The sequence below is a fragment of the Balaenoptera musculus genome, chromosome 14 (assembly GCF_009873245.2).
Source record: "Balaenoptera musculus isolate JJ_BM4_2016_0621 chromosome 14, mBalMus1.pri.v3, whole genome shotgun sequence".
Classification (NCBI taxonomy): domain Eukaryota; kingdom Metazoa; phylum Chordata; class Mammalia; order Artiodactyla; family Balaenopteridae; genus Balaenoptera; species Balaenoptera musculus.
Window position 1 is genome coordinate 8126778 of NC_045798.1, and position 26724 is coordinate 8153501.

The 26724-nt window shown below is 56.7% G+C and overlaps 2 protein-coding genes across 6 annotated transcripts in view; one reads left to right on the top strand and one right to left on the bottom strand.

Annotated features, from left to right (window-relative positions):
- Positions 1-777: 777 nt before the first annotated feature.
- Positions 778-23651, top strand: RHOF (ras homolog family member F, filopodia associated). Of its 3 annotated transcripts, XM_036822894.1 has the most exons (10): positions 778-1352; positions 1981-2085; positions 4028-4124; positions 7655-7704; positions 10370-10539; positions 10829-10916; positions 18450-18601; positions 20601-20710; positions 20798-20932; positions 22059-23651. In XM_036822894.1, the coding sequence occupies exons 4-10, from the start codon at positions 7676-7678 to the stop codon at positions 22221-22223; spliced, it is 849 nt and encodes a 282-aa protein (XP_036678789.1). In that variant the 5' UTR covers positions 778-1352; positions 1981-2085; positions 4028-4124; positions 7655-7675; the 3' UTR covers positions 22224-23651. The 3 variants fall into 3 exon arrangements, with proteins under 3 accessions (XP_036678789.1, XP_036678791.1, XP_036678790.1); XM_036822896.1 differs by lacking the exon at positions 18450-18601 and having other exon boundaries at positions 788-1352; XM_036822895.1 differs by lacking the exons at positions 778-1352; positions 1981-2085; positions 7655-7704; positions 18450-18601 and adding an exon at positions 3609-3944 and having other exon boundaries at positions 21662-22201.
- A 124-nt stretch (positions 23652-23775) lies between these two features.
- TMEM120B (transmembrane protein 120B) overlaps positions 23776-26724 on the bottom strand; it is a 51877-nt gene continuing 48928 nt past the window's right edge. For 2 of the 3 annotated variants that reach the window (XM_036822893.1, XM_036822891.1), the window contains 3 exons: positions 26265-26329; positions 25841-25909; positions 23776-25327 (listed from right to left, as the gene is read on the bottom strand). In XM_036822893.1, coding sequence (XP_036678788.1) covers positions 25214-25327; positions 25841-25909; positions 26265-26329 — 248 coding nt within the window. In that variant the 3' untranslated portion in view covers positions 23776-25213. The remainder of the gene's footprint in view (positions 25328-25840; positions 25910-26264; positions 26330-26724) is intronic. The other variant, XM_036822892.1, reaches the window with a different exon arrangement.

The window sequence follows — 26724 nt, forward strand, 5'->3', positions numbered from 1 at the left end:
GTGGGGGTCTTGGCTGGCGGGGGAGGGGGTCTCCCCGAGCTCTACCTCCCGCGGCTGGGGCTACCCTCCGAGCCGCGGCCGCCGCGGCGTGCGCCTGGGGCCTCCAAAACTGTTTCCAAACTGCCAAAACCGGAGGTGGGCGCGTGGGGGCTCAGGGGAAAGGGCTGGGTTTTGGGGTGTGTGTGTGATTGTGTGTTTGGACGCTGAGAGCCGTGAGGGGCGGCAAGGAGGCTCCAAGGCGAGTTGCAATCGAGGTATCTCGGCTCCGGCTTCCTCTTCTGCCCCGCGACCCCCTCCCCCCGGAGCGGAGCTGGGGAAGGGAAACCAGGATTTTAACCAAATTAGCATTCACATTCCTGGGAGGATGCAGCCCTTGCCTGGACCTGGGTGATAGAAGCTTCTTTCTGTTTTTATTTTTGGAGAGGAGCGCCCTGTAATTGTGAACACATGCTTCTCTCCCCGCACCCCTCCCCCTTCCTCCAGTCACCGACGGAGGAGAGAGTCCCCCTTTTTTGCATTTATCTTTCCTTCCCCTTTCTTTATTAAAGGTCCGAGAGTAGCGGCGGCCAATCAGCGCGCGGCTTCCATTTTGTGAGTTCAACTCCAAGGCTCCCGGGCTTCGCGAGGACGCGTTTGTAGCCCCCTCTGCCTCTCCTGTCGGGCGGCCGAGGCGAGGAAGTCTCCTCGCTGGGGCTTCGTGGTGGTGTATTTCACATTGGGGCTCTTTTCGGGGTTTGTAATTTGGCCGTGGGTAGGTAATTGGCTGGAGCAGGGCGGCAGGGCGCGGCAGCCAATCAGCGCGCGGCTTCTATAGGGCTTGAGTTATTAGACGCTGCTCTCAAAACATCCTTCATCAGACACCAAGGAGAGGCCAACAGATGAGGGGAGCCATTTTTCTGCAATGGAATTAAATGGCCAAGTGGGTTTTTCCTTTGTTGCAAATGGGGAATGTTTTTCCTTTGACTCCACCATCCAGTTCAGGACGCCTCAGTGTTGTGTTTAACATTTGTCAACAGGCTAAAGGACTCACAATTGGAAGAATGAAGAAGACTTTTTAAAAAGATCTGGATTTTTCCTTATGACTTGGAATCCATCTTTGTCTTGTATAACTAGGTCATAGCACACCATTAATGTCAGCAGTTAACAATTTTGAATTCCAAAAAACCTAAGTAAACGACATATTTAATTTTTTTTCCTCTTTTTTTTTTTCTTGGGTGGGTGGGGGGAGCTTGGAGCTGTCTTGATCTGTATTCTCTTGACTGAACAATAAATTTTTATATATATATAGTTTCCTCTATTAAACACTTAAACCTGGCCATCTTATTAACTCCTTCTGCTCTCTTTTTAACAAGGTAATGTTTTAAATGTATAGTTTTAGGACTAGCGAAATGGCAGCAACAAAAAATTGTAAGCAGTCGTTACTCTTTTAAGTTTTTAAAAACCTTTTACATTGTAAGTACCCAGTCCATTCTGTCCTTACGCAGTGCAGTTTTCATGTTAATGTTGCTGAGATGTCCTTAATTTTCTGAACCTTCATCTGCATGTATGTCTTTGTCGCTCTTGTCTAACAAAAGTTAAAATGCTTTTAGACGATTTTGCTTTTATACAGCTAGGGTTTTAGCTTTAAGCTTTTGAAAATGTTTACAGCAATAAATGCTAGTCAGCTTTCTTCCCAGTAACATGTACACTTTCTTTGAAAATCGATCTATTTGAAGAAAAACATCTCTGTTTTTCTCGTCTTGGTGGGGGGGGGGGTGAGGGAAAGGAAGACCTCTTTGTGTAAAGAGACTAAAGCCGTCACAGGAAACTAGATTAAAACTGGAAAACAAGTCCTAGCTGGTTCTAGCCAAACACCATCGTTAACTCGGGGGTATTTTCTATGGTGGTTGGGATGGCCGGTGCGTCTTTTGCCTTTTGTTTGATTTGACTGTATTTTCGCCTTTTGTCTCTTAATGACGGTCACACCATTGCTATATCCAGAGCAGTAAACAGTCCTCAGCGAAGCCGCCTTTTGCCAACCCAACCCTGGAAAATTTGCAGAAGTGGAAGGAGCAGAAAATGCCATGAGAGTGTAACTTTAAAAAGGTAACAACAACAAAAAAGACACCACCACTACCCCAAATATTCCCAACTAAACAATCCCCCTAAAAGATATTTTTTACAATAACACCTCCAAAACCTCCGCCCAGCTTGATCTTCCAGACTCCATGGCACCGGGCTGAGCGGGTAAGTAAAAAAAAAAAAAACCAACAACAGAAAAAGTGCCTTTTACCCCTTCGAGGAAATGTTTTTTCGAGCAGGCCAAGGGCTGCAAATGTTTGGGAGCTGAGGGAAGGTTTCTGGAGCTTCATGTTTGGCAGCCGGATCGGGGAGGGGTGGGGGGGTGGGGACGAGGAGGGCTCTTCAGACCCTTTTGCCCCTTCTGCCCCGGAGGCGAGAGGAAGGTCTCCCCAGCGACCTCGGGCATCCACGGAGCCGCCTCCGCTCGTCCTCCTCGCTTTTCTAGGTCTGAGCCTTGGTGGGAGAAGAAATTGAAGTGCTTTGGGGAAGGGGGGCACAAAAGCCGAGGAAACCTCTCCTTCCGGGCCTGGGGCCTCTTTCCTTTTTGATTGTGGGGGTCTCGCCCTCCGAAGCCGGCTTTTCGGGGCTCCGGGGTGCGCCTGCGCTTCCTGAGCAAAAAAGGACAAAAGGCCGGCGTCCATGTTGGCACCATGACGCAGCATCTCTCCCGCCTGCAGCCCGAGCGCTGCCTGTGCTCCCGGCCGCGCTCGCTCCTCCCTCCCAAACACGAGTTTTATTTTCAGGTTCAGAGCAGAGCCGCCGGCTGGGCCGGGGCCGAGGCCGAGGCTGGGGCAAGAGCCAGGGCGGGACTGCGGGTGGCTAATGGCGGCCGCTCTCTTCCTTCCTCCCTCCTTTCCCGGTTGTTGTTGGGAGCCCGGAGCAGGCGGCGGCCCCTCGGCCGGGCCGGGCCCCGAGAGCCCGCAGGGCACAGCGCCCCGGGTCGAGGCGTGGTCACGGAGGCCGTTTTGGGGGCCGCGGGCCTGGGGGCGTCGCGCGCCGTGGCTCCCGCGCTAGCCTCCGCCGGGCGAGGCGGTCAGACGGGCGCCATTTCGCGCGCCGCCCGCGGCTCGGGCGGTGGCGGCCGCCGCGCGCCAGGCGGGAGGAGGGAAGGAGGCGGCGGGGCCGGGGGTGGGGGGAGGGGAGGCCGCTGCGGCGCCGCCCGCGTTCCAGGCCTCCGCCTGCGGGGACGCCCCTGGCCCGGGGAAGCGTCGACGAAGAGCGCGGGTTCCGCAGCCTCCTCGGACCCCGCTCCCGACCTGGGGGCCCCCGCGGGCACGAGGAGGCCGGCGCGGCCGCGGGGTCTTTTCTCTTCCCTCCCGCGCGGGAGCTAGTAGCAAAGGGCCACGGGGCCAGTCGGGGCCTCGAGGCCGCCTCCTGACCCCGACCGGCTCCTCCAGAGGCCGCGGACTTCTTCCCCGCAGCCCGGCCCTGATCCCAGGCCTTCTCTGCTGCCCACCCCGAGCCTCGGCGCCCACGTCCGGCTTCCAACCGCCCTTTGATAGCCGAGCCCGAGGGGCGGGTGGGCCCCTTTTGTCCCCACTTGGGGCGTGAGGCCCTCACGCAGGCCACCGACGTCCCTAGGTGGCCGTCCAGGCACAGCCGGCCAGCCGGCGCTCTGGAGGGTGGGGTGGGGTTTGGGGCCTGGGAAAGCCGAGCGGGCCTTCCCCGGGATCCCCAGAGGCGGAGGGCTCTGGGGTAAACCCTCGCGTCTCCGGCCCTTCCTGGGGGAGGGGATGCGGACGGGGCGGGCCTTTGGAAATGCAGATGAGCCGCCGCCTGCTGCTCGGCGCCCGGGCTGAACCTTAGTGATTCATCCACACCCCCCTCCTATTCATTCTGGAGTGAGGGCCGCCTTGGCAGCTGGGAAGGGGGGAGCGGCATTTGTAAGGCTCCCCTTCCCTCATGGAGACCGTGTCCGGTTTGTGGCCATCGACGCCCTAAAACACCCTCCGATTTTTCCCCCCAGGATCATGACCGGAGAAGGGGCTCGGTACCCCCAGAGTGGACCGTCCTCCTTTGGACAGAAGCAGGCCTAGTTTGACTCTGACAGTCCTCCCACTAAGGTAGGTGTGAGCCCTTTCCCAGCCTGCGAGAGAGATTTGGGGGGCTTTGGCCTGGAGCCCAGGGAGGGCGGGCACCCCAAACCTGCTAGTCTGGTTCTGCAGCCCTTCCCCCACACAGATGTGTGGGACTGTGTGTGAAGTCGGCTGCCTGCTGGGCCTGCTTGGTCCATCCATCCCCGCCTGTCAGCTTCCGCTGTCAGGAGTTTGGGGCGTGCAATTCTTTGCCATATTTAACAGCATAGGAGAGGCTGCACTTGCATGTATTAGGTTGGCTCAAAAGTTCGTTCGGGTCTTTCCGTAACATCTTACAAAAGCCCGAACGAACTTTTTGGCCAACCCAGTATTTCCCAGTTGTGTGTTGTGTGGTGGGTGGAGTGCCCTGGATGCCTCCTGTGAAAGACGCAGGCAGCTGCCAGGAAACCGGGCGCAGCCCTGGCCCTCCCTTCCGGCCCCCGCTGGGGGCGTGTGGGGTGACTGTGTGAGCTGGCCTCTTCCCCTCTGAGGTCTGGCTGCTGGGGAGGTGAAGAACAGAAAGACCTGAGATCTGGGCCAGCTTTCTTTAAGAAAGAGGTTTCTTGACTCTTCCCCTTCCAGGGAATTCCCACGATTACACCTCACCCAGGGCCCCCCCACCCAACCAAAAAAAAAAAAAGAAAAAGCCCTGTTTGTAGAACGGGACAAACCCGGATTTGAAACCTGGCTAGCCATTTTACCTGCTGTGACCTTGCGTAAGCAGCACAGACCCTCAGCCCCAGTTTCACCATCTGCACAGATTGTCAAAAGTTGAGTGTGCAGCCGAATCACACGGGTGGCTCATTAGAATCGACTCCGAGGCCCGGTCCTTGAGTTTCTGATTCAGTAGGTGGGGCCTGAGAACTTGCATTTCTAACAAGTTCCCAGGTGATGCTGATGCTGCCTTGTGGAGACATTTTGAGAACCTTTGGGCCAGGTTACACCTGGGGAGTTGTGAGGACCCAAGCATGTGCGCTTGGAACCCCGACCTATTTCTTGGTGCGGAGGTGTCGTTTCGTAGTGATGGCAGCTCTCTCCTTATTCTCACGCAAGCTGACAGCATGCAGTTTCCCATTCTCTTTATCTCCAGGAAGCTTCGCAGCTGGAGACAGTGCGGCCCTTGCTCTGACCCCTCCCCCATGTGATCTCTAGTTTGCGATTACTTTGATGAGCCATTTGGGTCCAGGTGCTGCTGATTGCGCCGCCTCCCTCGTTCGGGCCCAGGCTTGACTTCCGGGTCTGATAGGCTCTGCTCACTTTTATCCCATCCCTCAGCTTGGGGGCTGGAGTGAGGACTGGGGGAGCCGTAGGGTTTGACCCAGAGGTTTTGTTGGGGGCGTGTTGGTGCTTAATCGAGGGAGGCTCTAAGGCAGGCAGCTGTGGGCTTGACTCTCCCCTGTGCTGGTTGACCTTGGGCGAGTCTCTTGTGTAAAGTGATGATAATGAAGCCTACCGTAAAGGGTGGAGGGCGGATTAAGTGCGATTAAGGGGGCCGGCCTCACAGGCTTCACACTAGTTGGCCCCCCTTCGGAGGTGGCTGCGGGGAGTGGTGCTGGGCTGTCTGAGAGCTCCTCCCCCAGCAGCCCACCTCGTAGCACGTGGCACAGCCTCAGGGCAAAGGGGAAGGCTGACATTCTGCAGGATGGGCGCCAGCTCCATTTTTACTCCAGTGTGTGAGTTGGGATGGTGGCCTTTCTTCAAGTTCACAGGCTGTTCCATGATGGGTCATGGTTTGGGGGGTGCCCCCCACCCGGAGAGTAACGTGACTCACCCAAGGTCAGGAGGTCACCACCGGCAGTCAGGATGAGATTCCAGGTGTCTTCCAGCCCAGCACCTGTGTCCGTGGCACCCCCTCGCCCCAGATGCTGGGTTATTCTGGGCTCCTGCCCGTGCTGGCTGGCTGCTGGCGTCACTGCCTGGGAGCTGGGAAAGCTATTTGGTTGAAAGTAACCAGCGTGGTACTCTTAGCTCCTTCTGGCTGCCATGCCTTGGCGCCATGAGGGTCTCCAGATAAGCTGGATTTGGTCCATGCTGTCTTTTGCTGGGGGCAAAGGGGTGCAGCCGACCACACCTGGCACCAGACTCCCTTCCCCCTACCCAGGGTGAGCACTTTGTAAAAGTTGGCGAGGCTCACATTATTAGTATCGTATGAGCCTTTCCGTCTTTCCACAGTCTGCCCCAATCCGGAGGTTTAAATTCGGCTCTGCCATTGATGAGTTCATTCAACTCCCTGAATTCTCAGGTGACCTTTCTGCTCCCTGAGGGTGTCCTGCATCCCTTCTGATAGAGTGCTTGGGGCTCCACGGGGCTGGGGTCTTTACCTCCCGTGGGCATTGGATAGTTAAATAATTGATTTAAAACTTTTCCTCCAGCAGCAGCTTGGAGGGTTACAGCCGGTTCCTCCGCTCCCGCCCTCGGACCAATTAGGGAACAATGAGGTGCTCCACTGTGGTCCGGGTGTGATTCTTGGAAGGGAGAGGTGTCCCGATGACCTGGAAGGATCGTACCTCTTCCCGCTTCCTTTTCTTTTTCACCCACTCTAATTTCTTTGTCTGGCACGCCAGTACCTCCTAGGTGAAGGGAGGGGCGGGGCAGCCTATCAGTCCTCAGACTGCTTCCTCTGCCGAGAGGGTGGCTCCACCCACCGGTCACCCAGCAAGCTCGGGGCGGGGCTGCTCCTGGCGCCCAGCCGGTGGAGCCTGCCTGGAGAGGGCCACGCCAGCGGAAGGGCGGCCGGAGGTGGCCGGACCTGCCTTCCTACTGGACGCCAGGGCCCCGCCGCTTCCGGCCCGTTGGCCGAGAGCCCAGGCGTGGAGTACGACCTTTTGGACCCCCTGGGTGGAAACAACCTCTGCCTGGACTGTGGAGATGGGCACCCCGCCATCTCAGAGGCTGCCTGGGTCCAGTGCCGTCTCCATCTGGCCAGTGACCTCGACGAGCTCCTTCCCCTCCAGGAGTCGTGGTCTCCCCTGTGAACCAGGAGGAGGAGGTTGGCAGATAACCCTTGACCTGTCTCTGAGTCTGGCTTTGTGGAGGTATCTCTTTGTACTCCCGCGGTGACTCCCCTACCCCACCACCAGATGTTGAGCCTGGAGAGAGTCCTGGGACAGGGATAGACGGCCTTGATCCCCCAGGCTGCGCTGGGCCACCTCCCATCCCTGGGACCTCAGAGGATGGTCAGTTACTTCTGTCTCACGTGGGGTGGATGACCCCTCAGGTGTGTAGTGACCTCCCAGAGTGTGCTGGGGCACCAGGGAAGTGGAAGCTATTAGCATTGTTGTTAACATCCGCATCCTGACCTGTGTTGGCCAGACCTTGCCCTGACAAGACAGAAGTGGATCTGGCCCTACTTCTCTCTTGTGATCAGTTTGCCTCACTAGATCCCAGGCCTAGATGTGAACACAAATCAGTTCACCCCCGCAAATGCCACCTGCCAGCTCCCCTAGGCTTCTGTGTCAACAGCTTTGTGGGAAGAACCAGTTTAAAGAATTTTTTCTTACCCTCCTAAATCTCTCCAGGAATTCCTGGTGAATAGAAGAATGGCATGGGTCCTCGGAACATTTTGCAGGTAAGGGAGTAGGGCTCCCCGGGCCTGTGTGTGTTCCCAGTGCCTCAGCTGGCCTGCCCTGGCCCAGCACCTCTAAGGAAGCTCCGAGCAGCTGGCCTGGCTGCTGGGTATTTTTAGCTCCAGATCCATCCCCTACACCACCACTGGAGCCAGCTCCAAATCAAACACGCTCCAGGCCGGGTGAGGCTGGGGCTCTGTGCCAGCCTCTCGGCCAGGCAAGGGTGGGTGGGCAGGCTGGGGCCAGTGTCAGCTGTCCTGCCTGGACCTGGGCCAGCCTGGGAAGACCTGCTTTCGTGTAAGTCATTTTTTCTGTTATAAGTTGAAATCCATTAGTTAGACAGAAAAGGTGGAAACCGAGGTCTGAGGATTTTGAGGAAAGTCAAGTGCCCTCTCCCTACGGGCTGGAGCAGCTTCCACAGTTTGCTCAGAGTGGGCTGACCCTTCTAAGTGAATTCTCTCAAGGCCCTTCCCAGATGAGGTAGTCTTACTCTCCCAGTCACTCCTGAGCTTCAGGGTACCTGATGTGAGGTCAGGCCTGTGCCTGGCTCAAAGGTAAGTGGTCCTCCCCTCCCTCAAAGCCCTCTTCCATCCTCCCTCTCCCTGAGTGATGGCTTCCTCCCCCTCCTCTCCTGCCAGCCCCAGGCTGCCACTGTGCAGAGATGGCCCCAGCCCTGTCCTCACCAACCAATCACAGCTCCCCCCTGGTCACCGGAAAGAGCTTTGGCTGGGCTCCTCTCCTGTTCAGAGCCTGTCTGACACCCATCTTGAGCCCAGTAGCCAGGCCTCTGTGATCTAACCCTCATCACCTTGACAACCATGTCTGGCCTTCCTCCTCACGCCCCAGCCACTGCCAAACCTGATGGAGTTTCCAGCCACCATGCATTTACTCAGGCTGGGTACCCATCCTACTTCCACTGGCCCTTCCTGCCAGCACTGCCAAGCTTAGTTCATGTGTTGCCCAGCTCTCAACCTTCTCTGAACCCCACAGGGGCTCCAGTGTCTGAATTGTTCTCATCTTGCAGACTCCTTTAGACTGCTTCCCCCAGGACTGAGTTCCTCCTCAGAGGCAGGAACACAATTGCCTCTCAATAAACGTGTGCTGCAAAGAAGGAATGAATGAATTGCTGTAAATTTGTCTAGGGGTGCTTGACCCAGCAGATGCCCTCTGGCCCGGTGACAGGGTAGGGCTTTCCACCTAAGAACCTGGAGCTGGGTCTTCTCTTCCCAGCTCTGGGCTCTTTGGGGGCTTCTGGGGGGCAGTCTCTGCTGCCATCTGGTGGTCAGATTATGCCTTGCATTTTCTGAAAACGTTGACCTGGCATTTATGGTATTGCCGGGTTGGCGATTTCCTTAACGAAGTAAAGTTTACCTGATCCTTGCTGAGAACCTGAAAATGGGGAATCTTCTGGGTGGGGTGAGGGCAAGAAGATCCTGACTCCTGCCAGCCCTTCTCTGAGGAAACTTTCAGATGTCCTACCCCAGCTGGGAAAGATTCTGCTCTCTCACCTAGCCATGTCTCAGTGCCTGCCTGGTACATGCCTGCTCTTGGGGGTCCCTCTGCCACTCCTGACCACTGGCCTGGTTTGTGCAAAAGACAGTCCAAGGGAGGGAAGGGGTGGGAGGCAGGGGTGGTTTCACCCAGCCGCCCTGATAGTACCTGGCCAGAGTGAATGCTCAATAAATAGCGGTTTGGGTGAGGGGGTTGAGGAGAAAGGTTGGGATGAAGGATATGTGGCTGCTGGCTGGAGAACACAAATTTCTTGGTGGGAGCAGGCTTATCAGTCTCCAAAGTGGACGGAAGGGGGCCCAGCTTATCTCAACTAGATTTACCCTGACCTTCCCCTTCCCCTTCTCGACGGCGTCTTGCTTGGTTCACACGCCTCTGGGCCTTGCTAGAAAGAGGTTCCCGCCCGCTTGGTTTGGGGCCAACCCTCGAAAGGGTTCTGGGGCCACTCACCTGTTCCCAAACTCGCCGCGCCGAGGCCATCGCCCGGCAGAGGGCGCCAGACCTCCACCTTCGGGAGGTGGGGTGATAGGTAAGAGGAACCGCTATTCCCCAACCCACACACAGGCTCACTCCCACAGGGCCAGACCACGTGGGCAGAGAGGACCCCTATGCCGGGATCTTAACTGGCACCACCGATGCTACTTTCTGGGGGGGGGAAACTGAGGTCAGAGTGGACTTCCCCAAGACCACATAGTTGGGGCGGGGCGAAGCTGGGGGCTTTTCCCAGAGCTTGAGACCAAGGCTCCTCGAACCCGAGGGCTGGGGGGCAGTCCGCCAATCAAAGAGACCCTGCCCGATGGAGGAGGCCGAGTCGGCCAATCAGAGGGTCCCTGCCCGAAGACAGAGACTGCCAATCAAGGGTGCCAGGCGGGAAGGGGCGGAAACTATCAGATCTTGCCGGGTGGGGCGTGGGGGGACGCCGTGACTAGCAGGAGAGGAGATGGGAGCTGCGCTTGCCGCTGAGCACTCCGTTTCTCAGTTGCCTCAGTTTCCCTGGGAATGAGAGGTGAAGACTCTGGGCCGAGAGCCTAGCAGGAAGGAAATACGCTGGGAGGTCGACCAGGCTGGCTGCCTGGCGGAGGAGGTGCCGGGTCCGAGGGCGGGGCTTCTCTTAGCCCCGCCCTGTCCCGGATCGCTCAACTGTAGCGCTCTCCTCAGGGCGCCGCCGCCAGTGCTGCCTGCTCCTGGCTATGGACAACCCTGGGGCCCCAGCCCCGACTGCCGCCCCGGGCCCGGGCAAGAAGGAGCTGAAAATCGTGATTGTGGGCGACGGCGGCTGCGGCAAGACCTCGCTGCTCATGGTGTACAGCCAGGGGTCCTTCCCCGAGGTGAGGCCCGCCGGGGGGCTGGAGGCAGGCTGGGGGCGGGGGAGACGGGCTTGGGACCACTGGGAGTGAGGGACGGACCTCAGCCTGCGCCCCGAGCCCGGACCCCAGGTCCCTGGCGTCCTGCGCACGGAGAGGCGGCCGTCACCCCGGGGCGCCCCCTCGGGAATTCCAGAGCCCAGCAGAGTGAGGGGGGCTGAGCCGGATGGGGTGAAGGTGGGGGTGGGGATCCAGTCGGACCCTGGGTCCCCGCCGCACCCCTTAAGAACCAACCCTGCTCGTTCTCCGACAGCACTACGCCCCATCCGTGTTCGAGAAGTACACGGCCAGCGTGACCGTGGGCAGCAAGGAGGTGACCCTGAACTTATACGACACCGCCGGTGAGTGCGCCTGCGCGGCGAGGGTCCTAGGGTCCGCCAGGAGGGTTTCCCCTGAGGGGCATCCCCCGCCGGGCATCCCCGCCCGCCCTTCTGCCTCTCCCGGGCCCTGACATCCCGTCACTCCTGGAGGCCGCGGAGGGGCGCTGGCTGGGAACCGGTTGACCACCGCCTGACTGGGTGGTGCTGGAGGCCGACAGAGTCGCCCCATCTGTAAAAGGAGGGTATTTGGAAGAGGTGAGTTCCTGAGCCACCCTCCTAGCGCTGACGTTCTGAGGGCTCACGGGTTCCTTCCTCTCCTATGGTTCTAGAAAACCGTGGGCTTTGCTTCTGCTTATCATGGTTCCAGGATCTCGTGTGTTACATGCTGTGGTCTCTTAGGATTCCGTGGGCTGCAGATCTGAGTCCCCTGGTGCTAGGGTTCAGTGGGCTGCATTTCTGGGTCCTATGTTCTAGAATACTTTGGGCTACAGATCAGAGCCTGTGACTCCAGGATTCTGTGGCCAACAGTCCTGAGGCTCTAGGGCCCTGGAGCTACACATTATGAGTCTCATGTTTCTGGAATTCCATGGACTATGGTGCATGACTCTGAATTCTATGGTCTATAATTTTGAGCCTGTGGTTCTAGGATTCTGTGGCTACAGTTCTGTTTCTTCCTGGCACTGAAGAAGGAACAGAGCTCTAGGGAATGTAGGTCCAAAATAAGGTTCTCTCTGCCACCTGCAGCTCCTAAGGCAAGTGTATTTATGCTAATTGCGTCACAGTCATCCGCGTTCCTATTGTTGGGGGCTGGGTGGAGGAGCACAGCCAACGGGAGGATTTGGGTAACACTGCTGGTACTGGTACCCTTGGGGAGCTTCCATCCTGCCCTGACTCCCCTCTGGGCTGAATCAACTTTGGGGAGCAAAGGTCAGGATCCCAGCTGGGGCCTCACCCAGCCTCTGTGACTCAGTGTTTAGTGATTTGCAGGGAACTGTGTCATCAGGTGTCCCTTCCCCTGTTGGCCAAGCCTTGTATGTATCAGGTGAAGTCTTCCAACTGGCCTTGGATAGGGCCAAAATCCAGGACCACCCCTCTCCTCCCCACCGCTCCATAAGGCTGTCAGTAACATCTCTCATTCCACCCTGGAGAGGTTCAGGAAAGGGGCTCTCCCAGCCCCTGGCCCCTCCTCCATTCCTGACTTTGCCATATGGGTGTGTCCCCCCTATAGTGGCCTCTAAGGACCCTCTCTTGTTGGATGAGGGCCCTGCAGGGCTGCCCCCAGAACAGGGCCATGCCTCTAGCCCCTTGAACTGGGAAAGCCAAAGGCGTCTGAGGAATTCCCAAGGGTGTGGCCACAAGAGCAGTAAAAATCATGGTGTCTGGGACACTTTTAGTTTCACATGTTTCCTGTCCGGGACCCAGGTAGGGGCAGGTTCATTAACCCCACTTTGTGGGTAGAGTGCTGGTGGGGCAGGGTGAGTCAGAGGGAAGATTTCACTCTCCCTTCCTTCCTCTGCCCTCAGGGCTTCACCGCAGCCTCCCTCATCGGACCCAGAGTAGGGATCACTTCTGGTCTTTCTGGCCTCACCCAGAGAAAGATGCTCAAAGAACTTACCAGCGTAGATTGTCCTGTAGAGGTTCTGGAAAGCTTCTACTTGGTATAAGGAATGATTTTCCCTAAGAGCTACTGTGGGAGGGATGGGGAGAGCTCCTTCCCAAATCATCAGAAGTAGTGACCACTCGGGGCAATGATTACCTGTCCACAACTTCCTGCCACATGCTTTGGAGTCAGACCTGGGCTTTGATGCCGGCTCCCCTGGCTGCGTGTCAGTGGGGACACCTAGGTCTCAGTTTCCTTCTCTGTAATCAAGGCTAAAATAGTTGTGAGGATTACATCAAATTCATGTGACATGCAGCACTTAGCGCAGGGCCTGGCTTTTGTGAAGGGCTCGATAGCTAAGTGTTGTCATTGTGATTTTTTAACCTCCTGCCATTCAGGCCCAGGCCCCAGCCCAAGCCTATTCTTTTGAACCCGCTGCCTGCAGAGCTCTGTGCTGGCCCCCACCCCCTGCTTTCCCAGCAGGACTGTTCCAGGCGGTAGAAAAGCAGAGCTGGGGTTTGAACCTCTCAGTGGCATCCCTGGGGGAGTAGACTGGCCTCGCAGTCAGCAGGACGGCCCAGGAGGGATATTCTGGGGGGAAGAGACGTGGCCGCTCCCTCAGGGGTGTCCCGCTGTGACTTGGGAAGCCCCACTGTCAGGAGGAGCGTGAAGGAAAGCCTGGGTCATTCCTCTTCCACACGCCAGTGCCCAGCATGGTGCTTGTCCCAGAGCGAGGCTTGTGGAATGAATGAACGAAGAAGAAACCTGGGTGCAGAGACACCCCTGGAGAAGGTCCTTTGTGATAAAGGTGATGAGATTCGTCTCTGTCTCTCTGGGGTGGACAGATATCCGAAGAAAGTGGCAGAAAGAATGGCCAGGTGATCACCTAGAAAAAGAGACAGAGGGTGAAGGGAGTGGCCCAGGTAGAGATGAGTAACGGTGGTTTTATTTATTTATTTATCTATCTGTTTATTTATTTATTTATTTATTTATTTTTGGCTGCGTTGGTTCTTCGTTGCTGCGCGTGGGCTTTCTCTAGTTGCGACGAGCGGGGGCTACTCTTCGTTGCGGTGCGCGGTCTTACTGCGGTGGCTTCTCCTGTTGCGGAGCACGGGCTCTAGGCATGCAGGCTTCAGTACTTGTGGCACGCAGGCTCAGTAGTTGTGGCATGTGGGCTCTAGAGTGCAGGCTCAGTAGTTGTGGTGCACGGGCTTAGTTGCTCTGCGGCATGTGGGATCTTCCCGGACCAGGGCTCGAACCCGTGTCCCCTGCACTGGCAGGCGGATTCTTAAGCACTGTGCCACCAGGGAAGCCCCAAGTCTAGTAAAGGTTGTTGTAGAAGGTTCTAGAACCTGATGGGCTAGACCCCATGGTGGGAGGTGGGGGGGGCAAGGGAGCATCTTTCCAGCCAACCAGTGGTGCCCAGAGCTGTGGGTTGGGGTGGCCCCCCCGAGAGGCTGAATTTCTCCACACCCAGGACCTCAGCCACAGGGGTCCGTGTGGGAGGACAGTCTGGCTACTTGTCTCCGTCCTGCGGAAGCAGTTACAGACACCACTGCGGCGGGAGGGTGGATGGAGGGGTGACGGAGCTCTCAGTGCGCAAAGGTGAAGGGGGCGGGCGCTGTGAGCACCCGTTGCCCTAGCAGCGCATCTGCCGGCCCTGACACCCTCAGAAGCAGGAAGCTGCGGTGAAGTCTGAAGTTTCCTGGGCAGAGAGAGGGGAGGTGGGGGCGAGGTGGGATGTTAAGACACCAACCAGAGACAGAGCTAGCTGGGCTTTGGGGTGGGGCTCCACAGGACTGGCTGGAGTTGCTCCGGGAGGTGGGGAGCTGTGGTCCCCTTCCCAGCCTGAGATGGGAACAGTAGGAAAAGTGGGGCGCAAAGCAGTCGCTAAGACAGGAATCACGGACAAGAGGGGTGCCTAGGAGCCAGGAGCCCTGGAGGCGGGGGAGCTGACGCTGCGGGTCTGTCGGCGCATGCGTGGTCTGAGCTCCAGGCCGCGGTTAGGAGACACAGGTGGGCGGGCCCCAGTAGCACTAGTAAAAGTAGGTTCCTCTTGTGGCAGCTTCCCCTTCTCATGCTGCCTGCACCCCTCCCCTGACCAACACCCCGGGCCAGATCTGGGAACCACGTGCCCTGTGGATGTCCTCTGGCAGATTTGGGGACCACTGTGGCCCGATGACACCCTCTCAACCCGGCACCAGGTCTTAGAGACCATACCCCCGAAAGATGACTGTCATGGCAGAGCTTCCCACAAAGGAAATAATGCTCGCGTGAGCCTCACTTCCTCAGGCCCCGCGGCACCGCCAGCTTCAGGAAGATGGGCAGCTTCTGGGGGAGCTGTGGCTCAGAAGACCTTTCCTCTCCAGAAGCAAATGTGTCCTTTTGCACATAACTCAGGGGGCTTTTTTAACCTCTCAAGCCCGTCTGCAGAGGCCAGAGTGGGACCCCTGTTTGCCTCTGGGCAGATGACTTTGCCCCCTTTAAGTCTTGGCATCACTGTGGGTAAATGGGGAGGGTAATTGTATCACCTTGTGGATGGGAGACCTTCTAGAGCTCGTGGGTCCAAAGATCTGGGGTTAGAATCCCCCACCCAGGTCCCCATTCAGTTTCTATTTCAATAGTAACTGCAGGCCCACACCTTTGCCCAGCATTGCTTAGCCTACAAGTCCTTTACTTCCAATATCAAGGGCAGGGTTATCACCCCCTTTTTCAGATAAGGAAACTGAGGCCCAGAGAGGGAAGGTGCCAAGATCATGGAAAATGAGTCTGAGTGGAGCTTGGCTCTCCTGACTCATAGGGGTGGGGTGTCCAGGACACTCCACTCCTCCCAAGGAGACATGACGTCAACAGCACCCAGGTCTGCAGGCCTGGTCCCTGTGTGGAGGCTCACACTGAACTCCTGGGGAAAGCTGAGCCAGGCACAGTCAAGTCAAGAAGACAGCTGGGAAGAGGCGGTGGGATCTGGGCTGGCTACCCATCCTCTCCCAGAGTCCCTCCCTCTCAAGATCCCCTTGTTGGCAGCCTTTCCTCACTGGGTCAGGGTTGGAGCTTGTAGGGTGAGGACAGCTCCCTATCCTCTGGGGTGGATTGAGAGAGAAGCACCCCAATAGTCCTACCTATGGTCTTCTGTCCTTTATGAAGCTTCCCTTTGGCTGTGTGACATTGGGCAAGTCACTTCACCTCTCTGTGCTTCAGTTTCTGCATCTGTAAATTGGGGATAACAATAGCAGTAGTGGGAATTCCCTGGCGGTCCAGTGGTTAGGACTCCGCGCGTTCACGGGCAAGGGCCTGGGTTCAATCCCTGGTCGGGGAACTAAGATTCCACAAGCTGCGTGACTCGACAAAAACAAAACAAAACACAATAGCCAGTAGTGAGGAATCATAGTGAGGAGTGATGAGTCTCTGCAGGTAAAGGGCTTTGAATGGGGCCTGGCATGTGATGAGTGAGAGCACTGCCAATAAATATTGTTGATACTAATCATTTTTACTATTATCGAGGCTCAACTGCTCCTCACATATCCATTTCACAGATGAGGAAACTGAGGTCCAGAGATTAATTCCCAATTAGGAAGGCTTCCCAGGAGGATTGGAGCTTTTACAGCGTCTGGGCAGGAAACTGACCTTGGAGCTGGGAACTGCGTTGGTGCTTCAGCTTCAGCTCACAGGGAGCCCGTCAGTGACCTTGAAACCCGCAGCCCCACCCCCAGCCACGTGGGCCCCTGACAGGAAGAACTTGCCCGCCCAGCTTCCTTGGGCAGTGGGGGGGGGGGGGTGACTGCTTAAATTAACACAGGTGGGACTTCCCTGGCGGTCCAGTGGTTAAGAATTGTGCTTCCACTTCACGGGGCACGGGTTCGATCCCTGCTCGGGGAACTAAGATCCTGTGCGCTGCGAGGTGCGGCCAAAAAAAAAAAAAAAAATTAACACAGGTGATGGAAGTGAAATGCCCTTGCAAACCTGAAAGCCATAGAGATTATTATTCCACTTTATTCACCGGCTCATTTGTTTGTTCGTTCATTCCCCAAATGTTTATAGAGCCTGTCTGTGCGCCAGGTGATGTAACAGTGAGCACTACAGAGATGGCCTGTCCTCAGGGTCTTACGTGCTCATGAGGGACATCTCCCCCCACAAACAAAAAAAAACTGTGATGTCAGGTAGTGATACTTGTTAGGAAGAAAAATAAAGCCATAGTTGGTCATGGGACAGACTGCAAAGGAGGCTCTTGTTTCAGAGCAGTCTGGAAAGTTCTCTTGGAAGAGGTGACATTTCTGCAGAGACCTGAAGGAAAGGAGGGAGTGAGCCATGCTGTTACCTGGGAAGAGCCTTCTAGAAGAGGGAACAGCAAGGGAGAGGCCCTGAGCCAGGAGCAGGCTTGGTCTGACTTCCTCATTCAACCCACTGCAGTCTGACTGCGCCCTCTTCAAGCCTGTTGCAGTCAGCACAGGCCCTAATTGCGAAGCCCAGTGGCATGTCTCAGCCCTCGTCTCTGCTGCATCTGACAAGAGTTGAACAACTTCTCAACCACGCACCAGCCAATAGTGACTGGACACCTACCCGGTGCTAGGAATGATTTTTAAGGATAGACACGGACCCTGCCCTCAGGGTGCTTACAGTTTCCGGGGAGACAGGCGGTAAACAAATAAATGTGTGAGTACAGGCTGTGGATGGACTTTGCATGGTGAGGGAAGGCCTCTCTGAGGAATCAGCCGGGCAAGATGGGAGGAGACGTCAGAACACCGTAGCCCCGTTTTACAACTGCTTGTCTTCTCCTGCCGTGTTTCTAAAAGGGAATCAGAGTGTACGTGAGGCCAGAATTCTGAGGCTCATCATATCGTAGAGGCCCAGGAACCTGTTTTTGCGCACTACAGAGCAGAATAGAGCATTGCTGCGTATCAGCAGAAGGAACACTGGCCTTGGAATTGAATGAATGTGGAGTCAGGCCTGGCTCTGATTCGGTGACCTCAGAGGGGTCACTTCACGGCTCATGTTTCTTTACATGTAAATGGGAGTATTCATAAGATCCCTGACTAGCACATCAGGCAGGTGGTTGTTGTCAAGGTTTCTTTTTTTTTGGCTGCGTTGGGTCTTTGCTGTTTTTTTTCTTTTCATGGGTCTTCGTTGCTGCGCGCGGGCTTCCTCTAGTTGCGGTGAGCGGGGGCTACTCTTCATTGCGGTTCGCAGGCTTCTCATTGCGGTGGCTTCTCTTGTTGCGGAGCACAGGCTCTAGGCACGTGGACTTCAGTAGTTGTGACTCGCGGGCCCTAGAGCGCAGGCTCAGCAGTTGCGGTGCACGGGCTTAGCTGCTCCGCGGCACGTGGGATCTTCCTGGACCAGGGCTCAAACCCGTGTCTCCTGCATTGGCAGGCAGATTCTTAACCACTGCGCCACCAGGGATGTCCCTGTAAAGATTTCTTAATCATTTATAGGCAAAGGCACTCTAAAAAGTGTGACGGGAGTTCCCTAGTGGCCTAATGGCTAGGATTCTGGGCTTTCTCTGCCAAGGGCCCAGGTTCAATTCCTGGTTGGGGAACCAAGATCCCAAAGCCGTGCGGTGTCGCCAAAAAAAAAAGTGTGACGTATAAGGTGGCGTTACCAGTAAGTAGTAGAGAGAAGGCAATTATCTTGAAAAAGGAAATACTGTGGATGGTCAGTCTGAATGTTTAAAAATAAAATGCTAGGAAGGAAATGGGGGAAAAAATGAGGGAAAAGCATTCCAGGTGTGGCACAAGAGCTTGATGGGTTTGAGAAACAGCAAGGAGGCTGCCTTGGTTGTACTGCAGCGAGTGAGTGGGGCAGGAGGAAGGGGGATGAAGTCAAGATTGGTGGGCACCAGGGTCATGTGGACCACCGGGAGAGGCTTGGATTTTCTGCAAAGGGCAGTAGGGAGCCACTGAAGGTGTTTCAGTTGAGGGGAGAGGTGTGTGATTTTACTTGTGTCACCATCCATCCAGCTGCCAGGTGGATAATGGATTGAGGGGCAGCAGGAGACCAGGGAGGAGGTGGCACGGAAGACTGACGGTGGCTTGGATGAGGATGGTGCCATGCCGTCCAGTAGAACTTCCTGCAATGATGGAGATGTTCCGCACCCGCACTGCCCATTACGGTAGCCACTAGCCCCGTGTGGCAGTTAATTACTTGAAATGTAGCCAATGCAACGGAGAACCTGAATTTTTAATGTTAATTAACTTAAATAGCCACATGGGGCTAGTGGCTATCCTATCAGAAAGATGTGGACAAAGGTCAGGAGAGGGGACAGTTTGGGGACATGTATGGGAAGGGGAGATGGGCTGGAATAGCATGTTGGGCCGGTTTCCCACCATCTTACAAGGATTTCTCCAGCTTTCTGGTAACGAGGGCAGGAGGGCCTGAGTCTGCCGGGCCCTGACTACCCCTCACCCCTTCTCCAGTGTTGAGGGAACTTTGGCTGAATGACAGCACAGACAGTCCTCGCGGCCCAGCCATCACTAGATCTGGGTTCCCAGTCACTGCATACCATCAGGGATCCCTGGGCTGAGGGGGGCCAGTGGGAAAGGAGATGGCAGCCGTGCCCTGTCATCAGCAGGGGTCTGGGAGCAGGATGTGGCCTGTCTGTGCTCTTGGGAGAGGCTGCTTGTCCTGAGAGGCCTTTGGCAGGGAGGGATCAGAGGGCAGGCGGCACCTCCCCGGCACCCACAGGCTAGAGGGAGGGGCAGGAATTCCTGGGCTCCGAGTTCTGTGTTCCCTGGAAGGTAGTCACCGCCTGAGTCTTTCTGCAGAGGTGGCCAGGGGTCGCCATAGGGCCTGAAAGACTCTCAGTTCTCACTGTGGTAGTTTTAAAAAAAAATAGGGCATGACAACCACGTGCAGTGTGTGATCCCGGGCCTGCTTCTGAACCAGGGAAAAAAATACTACAGGACATTATTGATGCAATCTGAATACAGCCTATGGATTGGATTAGAAGAGTACAACGTCAGTGTTGGTTTCTGAGTTTCATACTTGTCCTGAGTAGGTGAGAGGACGTCCTTGTTCTTAGAAAAACCGCACAGGAACTCTCCCGGGGTGGGGGGGGGCGGGGAGCCGAAGGTCTGCAGTTCCTTCTCACGTGGTTCAAAGTGTATATATACAGATAAAGCAAGTGGGCAAAACGTAAGGCCTCGGTGAATCTGAGTAAGGGAGTTCTGTGCTCTCTGTTGAAATTTTTCTGTAGGTTTGAAATTGTCAATATAAAAAATTACTAAAAAAGTTTTTTTTTTAAAAAACCAAACGCACCGTTGCCCAAGCCCAGCCTTGGGTTCTGATTCAGTTGGTGCTGGGAGGGACCAAGTGTCAGAAGTTGTCAGTTCTTCCTGGTGAGTCTGGTATGCAGCGGGGGTGACAGCCACTGTGCCGAGTGGACCTGGATGGGCGCACGTCTGTCACCTCCAGCACCCCCCACCCTCCTCCTAGTGTTGGCAGGAATGGCAGGAGGAGTTCAACCAGAGGCCATGCACCTCTCAGCCCTGGGGCACACTCCACTGTTAACTGCAGTGTCCTGGGCCTACCCAACCCCACCGGTCTGAAACTTCAGGGAGGGGAGGCTTCACTTCGGATTTGGTTTCAGAGTCTGCGCTTTTAACCTGAGCACCAGGGATAAGGATGGCAGGGAGGGGTGATCATCACTGGCATGATTACGAGCAGTTTTTCCAGCACTTACCCTGCAATCAGGCCTATCTCTGATCACTGCATGGCTTTTTTTTTTTTTTAATATTTATTTATTTGGTTGCGATGGGTCTTAGTTGCAGCAGGTAGGCTTAGTTGCAGAACGTGGGCTCCTTTGTTGTGGCATGTGAACTCTTAGTTGCGGCATACATGTGGGATCTAGTTCCCTGACCAGGGATCGAACATGGGCCCCCTGCATTGGGAGCGTGGAGTCTTATCCAGTGCACCACCAGGGAAGCCCCTGCATGGCTTTTATCTCGTGTAGGACTGTGGGCTGCCACCTCTGTTTTACAGATGAGGAAACCGAGGCCTAGAGTCTCTTGCCCAGGAGACCCCCAACCCCTCACCCATCTGAGCCCAGACAGGGGACTCAGGTAGAGAAGTAAGTGGTACCTCCCTGACCTCCACCTGCTGTCTGGTTTCAGGGCAGGAAGATTATGACCGGCTGCGGCCCCTGTCCTACCAGAACACCCAACTCGTGCTCATCTGCTATGACGTCATGAACCCCACCAGCTATGACAACGTTCTCATCAAGGTAAGGCCCCTCTCCCAGCCCGCCTGCCTCTGGAGGAGGGGCCACGGACGGGGCCCCAGCCCTGATGCCCGCCCTCTCCTTCCACAGTGGTTCCCTGAGGTCACCCACTTCTGCCGTGGGATCCCTACGGTGCTCATCGGCTGCAAGACAGACCTGAGGAAGGACAAGGAGCAGCTGCGCAAGCTCCGGGCGGCCCAGCTCGAGCCCATCACCTACACGCAGGTGGGCCAGGGCCCCTCCCCCGCCCCGCTCCGCTCCACCCCATCGCCAGGAGCCCAGGAGGCCAGGACACAGCCATGGCCACAAAGCCTCCCAGGTCTTTGGCCTCTGCATTTGGTGTGCCTTAGTGGCCTTTTGGGAGCTGAAGCCAGCAGGATTCTAAAAATAATAATTTTCTTTTTTTTTGCCGCCCCGAGCAGCTTGCAGGATCTTAGTTCCCTGACCAGGGATTGAACCCAGGGCCACGGCAGTGAAATCACCGAGTCCTAACCACTGGACTGCCGTGGTTAAGAATAATAATTTTTAGATATTAATAACGATAGGCCACTTGTCTGAGCACTTTACATTACTTACCTCATTTAATCCTTATAACCTTGAGGCAGGTACTATTAGCGCCCCCCATGTTACAGAGGAGAGATGGAGACTCAGAGAGGTTAAGTAGCTTGCCCGGGGTCACACAGCTAACCTGAAGTGGAGCCAAGATCCCATCCCAGTCACTCTGGCCCCAAAGCCTGAGCCCTTAACCACCACCCTGTCCCATCCCCCCAGAGGCCTGGAAGGGCAAGTCTGTGTCGGAAACCAGGGTTCCTTTCGTGAGCCTGACCAAACCCTGTGGCCTTCTGGGTAAGGCATGGCAGAATAAAAAGAACACAAAGGAAAACTAATGAAGTTTAATAAAAAGGAAGAGGCATTAATAAATTTGTGTTAGAAATACTGTTTTTACTCTAACAGCCAGCTCAGTTGCCCGAATTGTGCTTTCGGGAAGAGCGGGGGAGAGAAGCATGTAGGAAGCCCTCTTGTCTTGAGGCCGTCAACTCTCCTCACAGGCCTGGCAGACACAACACACCACCCCAGTTCTCGGCTGAAGTCAGCCCCCCTCTCTGCCTGAGTTTGGGGGAAGCGTGGGCTGGAGGCCAGGACAGAGCTCGCAGCAGCTACAGCCCATAGGCCACACCACACTGGCCCTCATGGTCCATCCGCACACACTGGGGAGGGCTGGCCCTGGGGTGGAGAAGCGTCCCCACCCCAAGGCCTCCGCCCCCAGAAAGCCCCCAAATCCGTGAGGGGGTCTCACAGGAGACCCCATGCTCCAGGCCCCTCGTCTAATCGCGGCCCCTCCCCCCACCAGGGCCAGAGCGCCTGTGAACAGATCCAAGCCGCCCTCTACCTGGAATGTTCTGCCAAGTTTCGGGAGAACGTGGAGGACGTCTTCCGAGAGGCCGCCAAGGTTGCCCTCAGTGCCATGAAGAAAGCACAGCGGCAGAAACAGCACCGCCTGTGCCTGCTGGTTTGACACCTCCCGGCGGGGCCCATGGCCCTCATGACAGAACTGACAGGACCCAGGCTCCCAGGTCCAGACTGCTCCCTGGATCCTGCCCCCTCCCCAGCTCTCGAAGGGCACTTGGAGTCGGGCGTCTCCAGGGCCTGGTGTCTGGAGCCTGTGGCCAGGCTCTTGGAACATTCTGGAACTCTCCTTTCCCAGCTGGGGCTCTGACCACGAGCTCCCCTCCAGCCTGCGTGGCGGTGGTGGTGGTGAGCGAGGGTGCTGGACTCAGTCCCTCTGCACCCTGGAACGAGCATTTGTCCCCAGGACTCAGGAGTGCCCTCATCACAACCAACCCCCAGCTGTGTGTCCCCCTCTGCACACCCAGTAGGTCCTCAGAGCCTGTGCTTGAGATGAGGAATGACGTCTGGTATGAGGATAAATGTGGACTTGGCAGCGTTCCACACGGCCCCCAAGCCTGCTCTCCCAAGTCACCCGCCTCCCTGGTTTCCTGAGATAGGCATGGCTGCATCCTCCAGCTTCTCGCTTCCTCCCCGCAGGAACTCGGGCACCAGGATGGGACCGAGGCCTATCAGGAGAACACAGGCCCCAGCCCCAAACGTGGGGGGCCGGCACCAGCCCCCTCCCTCCTCCCTTCCAAACAGAGGACTTCAGTCTCAGCCCTCAGCTTGGCTGCCATCTTTCCAGAGCTGGACGCACATGAGGCAGAGAAGAACCTCTCTCAAAAAGCAAAAAGTATTCCCTGGACCATCCACGTGACCCTTGCTCAGCGTCTCCTCACCTGCAACCCCTCCGCTCGCCACTACTTGCCAGAAACCGGAGATGAAAAGTGACATCAGCTCCGAGTGATCTTGGGCAAGTCAGGTCTCTCTACAGACTGTCTGCAGAAGGACGGCACTGGCTCATTTAAATAGTCATCGGGCTCCCACCTCTCACAGCCTCCAATTCTGCCAAGATGTGGAGATCTGGAACCAAGGCCATCCTGGCCTCCTGCGAGAACAGACTTGATTAACCCCCAGTGCAGATTCACTGAACCTCCTAGAAGGTCTGGGGTCAGGGGCCCAAGAGTTTTTAAACAAGTGCCCCAGGTGATCCTGATGCCCCAGAGATTGAGAGCTGGTGGCTCCTGAGTAAGCCCAGGAATCGGCGCTACCTAAGATGAGATAATGGCTTCAGGTGGCTCCTGCCATCCCCGGTATCTCCTGCCTCAGCCCCCTCCCTTGCCCAGTGCTTCGGCCCCCACTAGGCCTGAGAAAGAGACTTCTGAAGTCTACCCCACCCCACCTAGGTTCCCCAAGGCCCTGCCACACCCTGGGGAGTCAAGAGAGCATTCGGTCCAAGGCTTCGTGGACAAATGATGGTCTAGGACAGAGGTCCACAAACCACAGTCTGTGGGCCAAATCTTTATTTTTGTAAATAAAGTTTTATTGAAAAACAGCTACGCCCATTCGTTTATGCGTTGGCTGCTTCTGCCCTCCAGTTGCAGACTAGAGTAGTGTGAGAGACCATCTGGCCCTCAAAGCCTAAAATATTTGCCATCTGGCTCTTCCCAGAAAAAGTTCGCCAACTCCTAGTCTAGGGCAAACCCAAGTGCCTAAAGGGCCAGATGGGAGACCCAAATGAGTGAAGTAGGGCAGGGATAAAAGGGAGTGGTGGGGCCTATGGCAAATTAGAAAGCAAGCACCCCACCCTAGACAAGGCAGCTCAGCCCAGCCAGATGCTGCTCTGTGGGAATGTTTCTAGATCTTTTCATTTCTCTAGGGAAAGTGGAAATCTGGATTTTTATGTGGAATCTTACTGGGGGGAGGGGAGGGGAAATTTCATACTTTAAAAGTTTAAACCCCTTTGAGGCCCAGAGCATGATTATGGACACCATCTATGTACTCTGGTCGGCAGGGATTTCTAAGTTAAGTCGTTAAGGACGGCTGAGGCCCATATGAGGAGAAGACGCAGAAAATGCAACCAAACCTGTTGGCTTCTTCACCCTCCCCACAGATACAGAACCTAACGTGAGGTGACCAGCAGACCTGCCCTGGCCTCTAAAGTGTGGCCTCCTCCTCGAAGTGAGCCTGCTCAGACGCCCCCCACATTCCAGAACCTCCGAGGTGAAGGGAGGCAGCCTGAGCATGGGAGACCTCCGCGCTGGCTTACGTCCCAACCAGCGCCGAGGGGCTTGACCCCACGCCTTGAGTGCTCACGGAGAGAATCTGGGAAGGTGGGCTGAGGGGCGGGGGTCATGAAGGCCTCCAAAAGTGGACCCAAACTTTTCACACCAGCCAGACGATGCAGGGGCGCCCTCTGGTGGTGACCCTCAGAAAACCCTCCCGCCACAGGCCAAGCCCTGGGCCGGTGGGAGGCAGGGCCGCCTGGCGGCCAGCAGGCCGCAGACTCAGGAAGCACAAAGAGCACGAGGCACAGACGGACAGCGGTTCCCGAGAACCTGAACACCCGCGCGGCGGAGGCGCAGAGGCCGGGAGCTTACAGCAGAGGCGGTGCCCCGGGGAGGGAGGCTTCCCGGGACACGGAAGGGCTTCTTTCCACCCGCCTGGGACTCAGTTAAGTAGCAGGTCAGCGGAAACCCAACCCCAGCGAGGCACGTCCTAAGCCCAACCTGAGGGGCTCAAACGACAGGATGGGGGACAGAGGGGGGTCCCTGAGGCTAAGCCTCCCCCACCCCCCAGGAAGACCGACGCAGTCTCGCGGAGAGCAGCGGGGGAAGAGGGCGGCAGATTCTAGGGAAGGGGGTGGGCCGATATTAAATACGTCATAAATAGGGAGGCTGGGGCGGGCTAATACTGAACGGACAGGCTGGGGTCACATTCCTCTTGTCCGGCCGGGGACCGGGGCCTCGGCTCTGCTCCCAGCGATGCCGCTGGCCCCTGAGGTCACTGCTGCCAGCGGCCACTGGCACTGGTTGGGAGGAACCCGGCAGCGAGGGTGTCGCCTGGGAGCCCCTGCAGTCTCAAAGTCCGGGGGTCGAGGGGCGCCGGCCCCGTGGCTCACAGCTTCTTGGCCTCGCTTCTGTTCTTCTGGAGTTTGGTGTGCACGACTTTGAGTGTGGTCAGGAAATTGCCGAGGAAGAGGACAAGGAACGTAAGCGCCAACACGAACACCTGGGCGGGGGGCACGCAGAGAAGGGGGCGCCCAGGGCGGGGAAGGCGAGGCAGAGAGCACAAGAGAAAGAAGGCAAAGGCCGCGCCGGCTTGGGTCAGCTCTCCTTGCTGAAATGCCCCCCGCGCCCCCCCGGGACCTCAGAACCCCCTTGGCACAAGCTACCTGCGAACTGCAGCGTTTGCCAGCAGAAGGCAGAGATCTGGGCTAACTGGGTGAAGGGTGTGAGTCCTAGGGGATCAGGCAGAGTCCTGGGGGTCTCCTCCCCCGGCCCCCCTCCTAGCGCGAACCTCCTTGGGTTTCTCAGACCACTGAGGGGCTCCCTGGTCTCCCGAATTCCCTCCCACGGTCTCCCAGGCCCCAGCTGCAGCGAGCTCTGGACTGCAGGGCCCTACAGGGCAGGCAGGGGGCAGGGGGAGCTGAGGAAGGAATTCTCCCCAAGCGGCCCCAAGCTTCCCCAGGAACCCCCCAACCAATGCGCACACACGCTCCACACACACACACAAACACCATACCTGCCATTCTCTGCATTCCTCGTGGCTGGAGAGCTCAAATAACGTGATGGCATTGTAGAGCTGCCAGAACTGGAGAGAGGGGAGACAGGCACTGCTCAGCCCACTGGAGTCCCCTGGAGACCCACGCGGGAAAGCCCAGGGAGAGCGCCAAGGCCCCCAGCTTCTGCTGTCAACTGCCCTTGAGACACTGACAACCCCCCAAAATGAAACTGGGGCACCCCGCCTGGGGTTGGGCGTGCTGGTGCCGAGGGCCAATTCAGGCTCTTGCCTTTGGCATCCCTGGACACTGGGGCCGTCCCAGCCCCAGGACCCCGTGGGGCCCAGCTCGGGGATAGCTGGTGAGAGAGGGAGAGCCCTGAAGACCTTCTGTTCCCGGGAGGTCTGCCCAGTGTAGGGGATACCCACAAACTCCAGGGGGACTCACGTGGCCACAAAACAGGAAGGGCAGAAGGAAGGTGAGGCCTCGCCACATCCAGGACTGAAATCCTTCTGTGGAGAGGAAGGAGGGAGCGAAGGGCCTGTGAGAGGTGGCCCAGGCAAGCCAGTCACTCTGAGATTAGCCAGGTTCAAAAGCACGGATGGGGGAGGGGCACAGCCCTCACCTCCTCCAGGTGGGTGAGCGCTCACTAGGAAAGTAACCCAGGAAACATGCAGAACACCTGCCACCAGGCCTGACTGCCCTAACGCCTCCAGTCACCATGAACCAAGTGGGCTGACAACTCTTACAGAACACTGATGTGCCGGCACTAAGTTTCTAATAATTTCTTTAATTTGCACGGGATTTTGCATTTTATAATTGGCTTTTGCATGCTTCACTTCAATCGAGTCTTGATGAAATAGAGCCTACTGTGCAGAGTAATTCGATGGAAATGACCATCTTAAAA

Bases quoted from the DNA above. Each gene is read 5' to 3' on its own strand.
- RHOF (XM_036822894.1), top strand. From the start codon at position 7,676: ATGGCATGGGTCCTCGGAACATTTTGCAG. The intron at 18,602-20,600 runs GTAGCCACTAGC...GTCTGGTTTCAG, and splicing joins CACCCGCACTGCCCATTACG to GGCAGGAAGATTATGACCGG. The intron at 20,711-20,797 runs GTAAGGCCCCTC...CTCCTTCCACAG, and splicing joins ATGACAACGTTCTCATCAAG to TGGTTCCCTGAGGTCACCCA.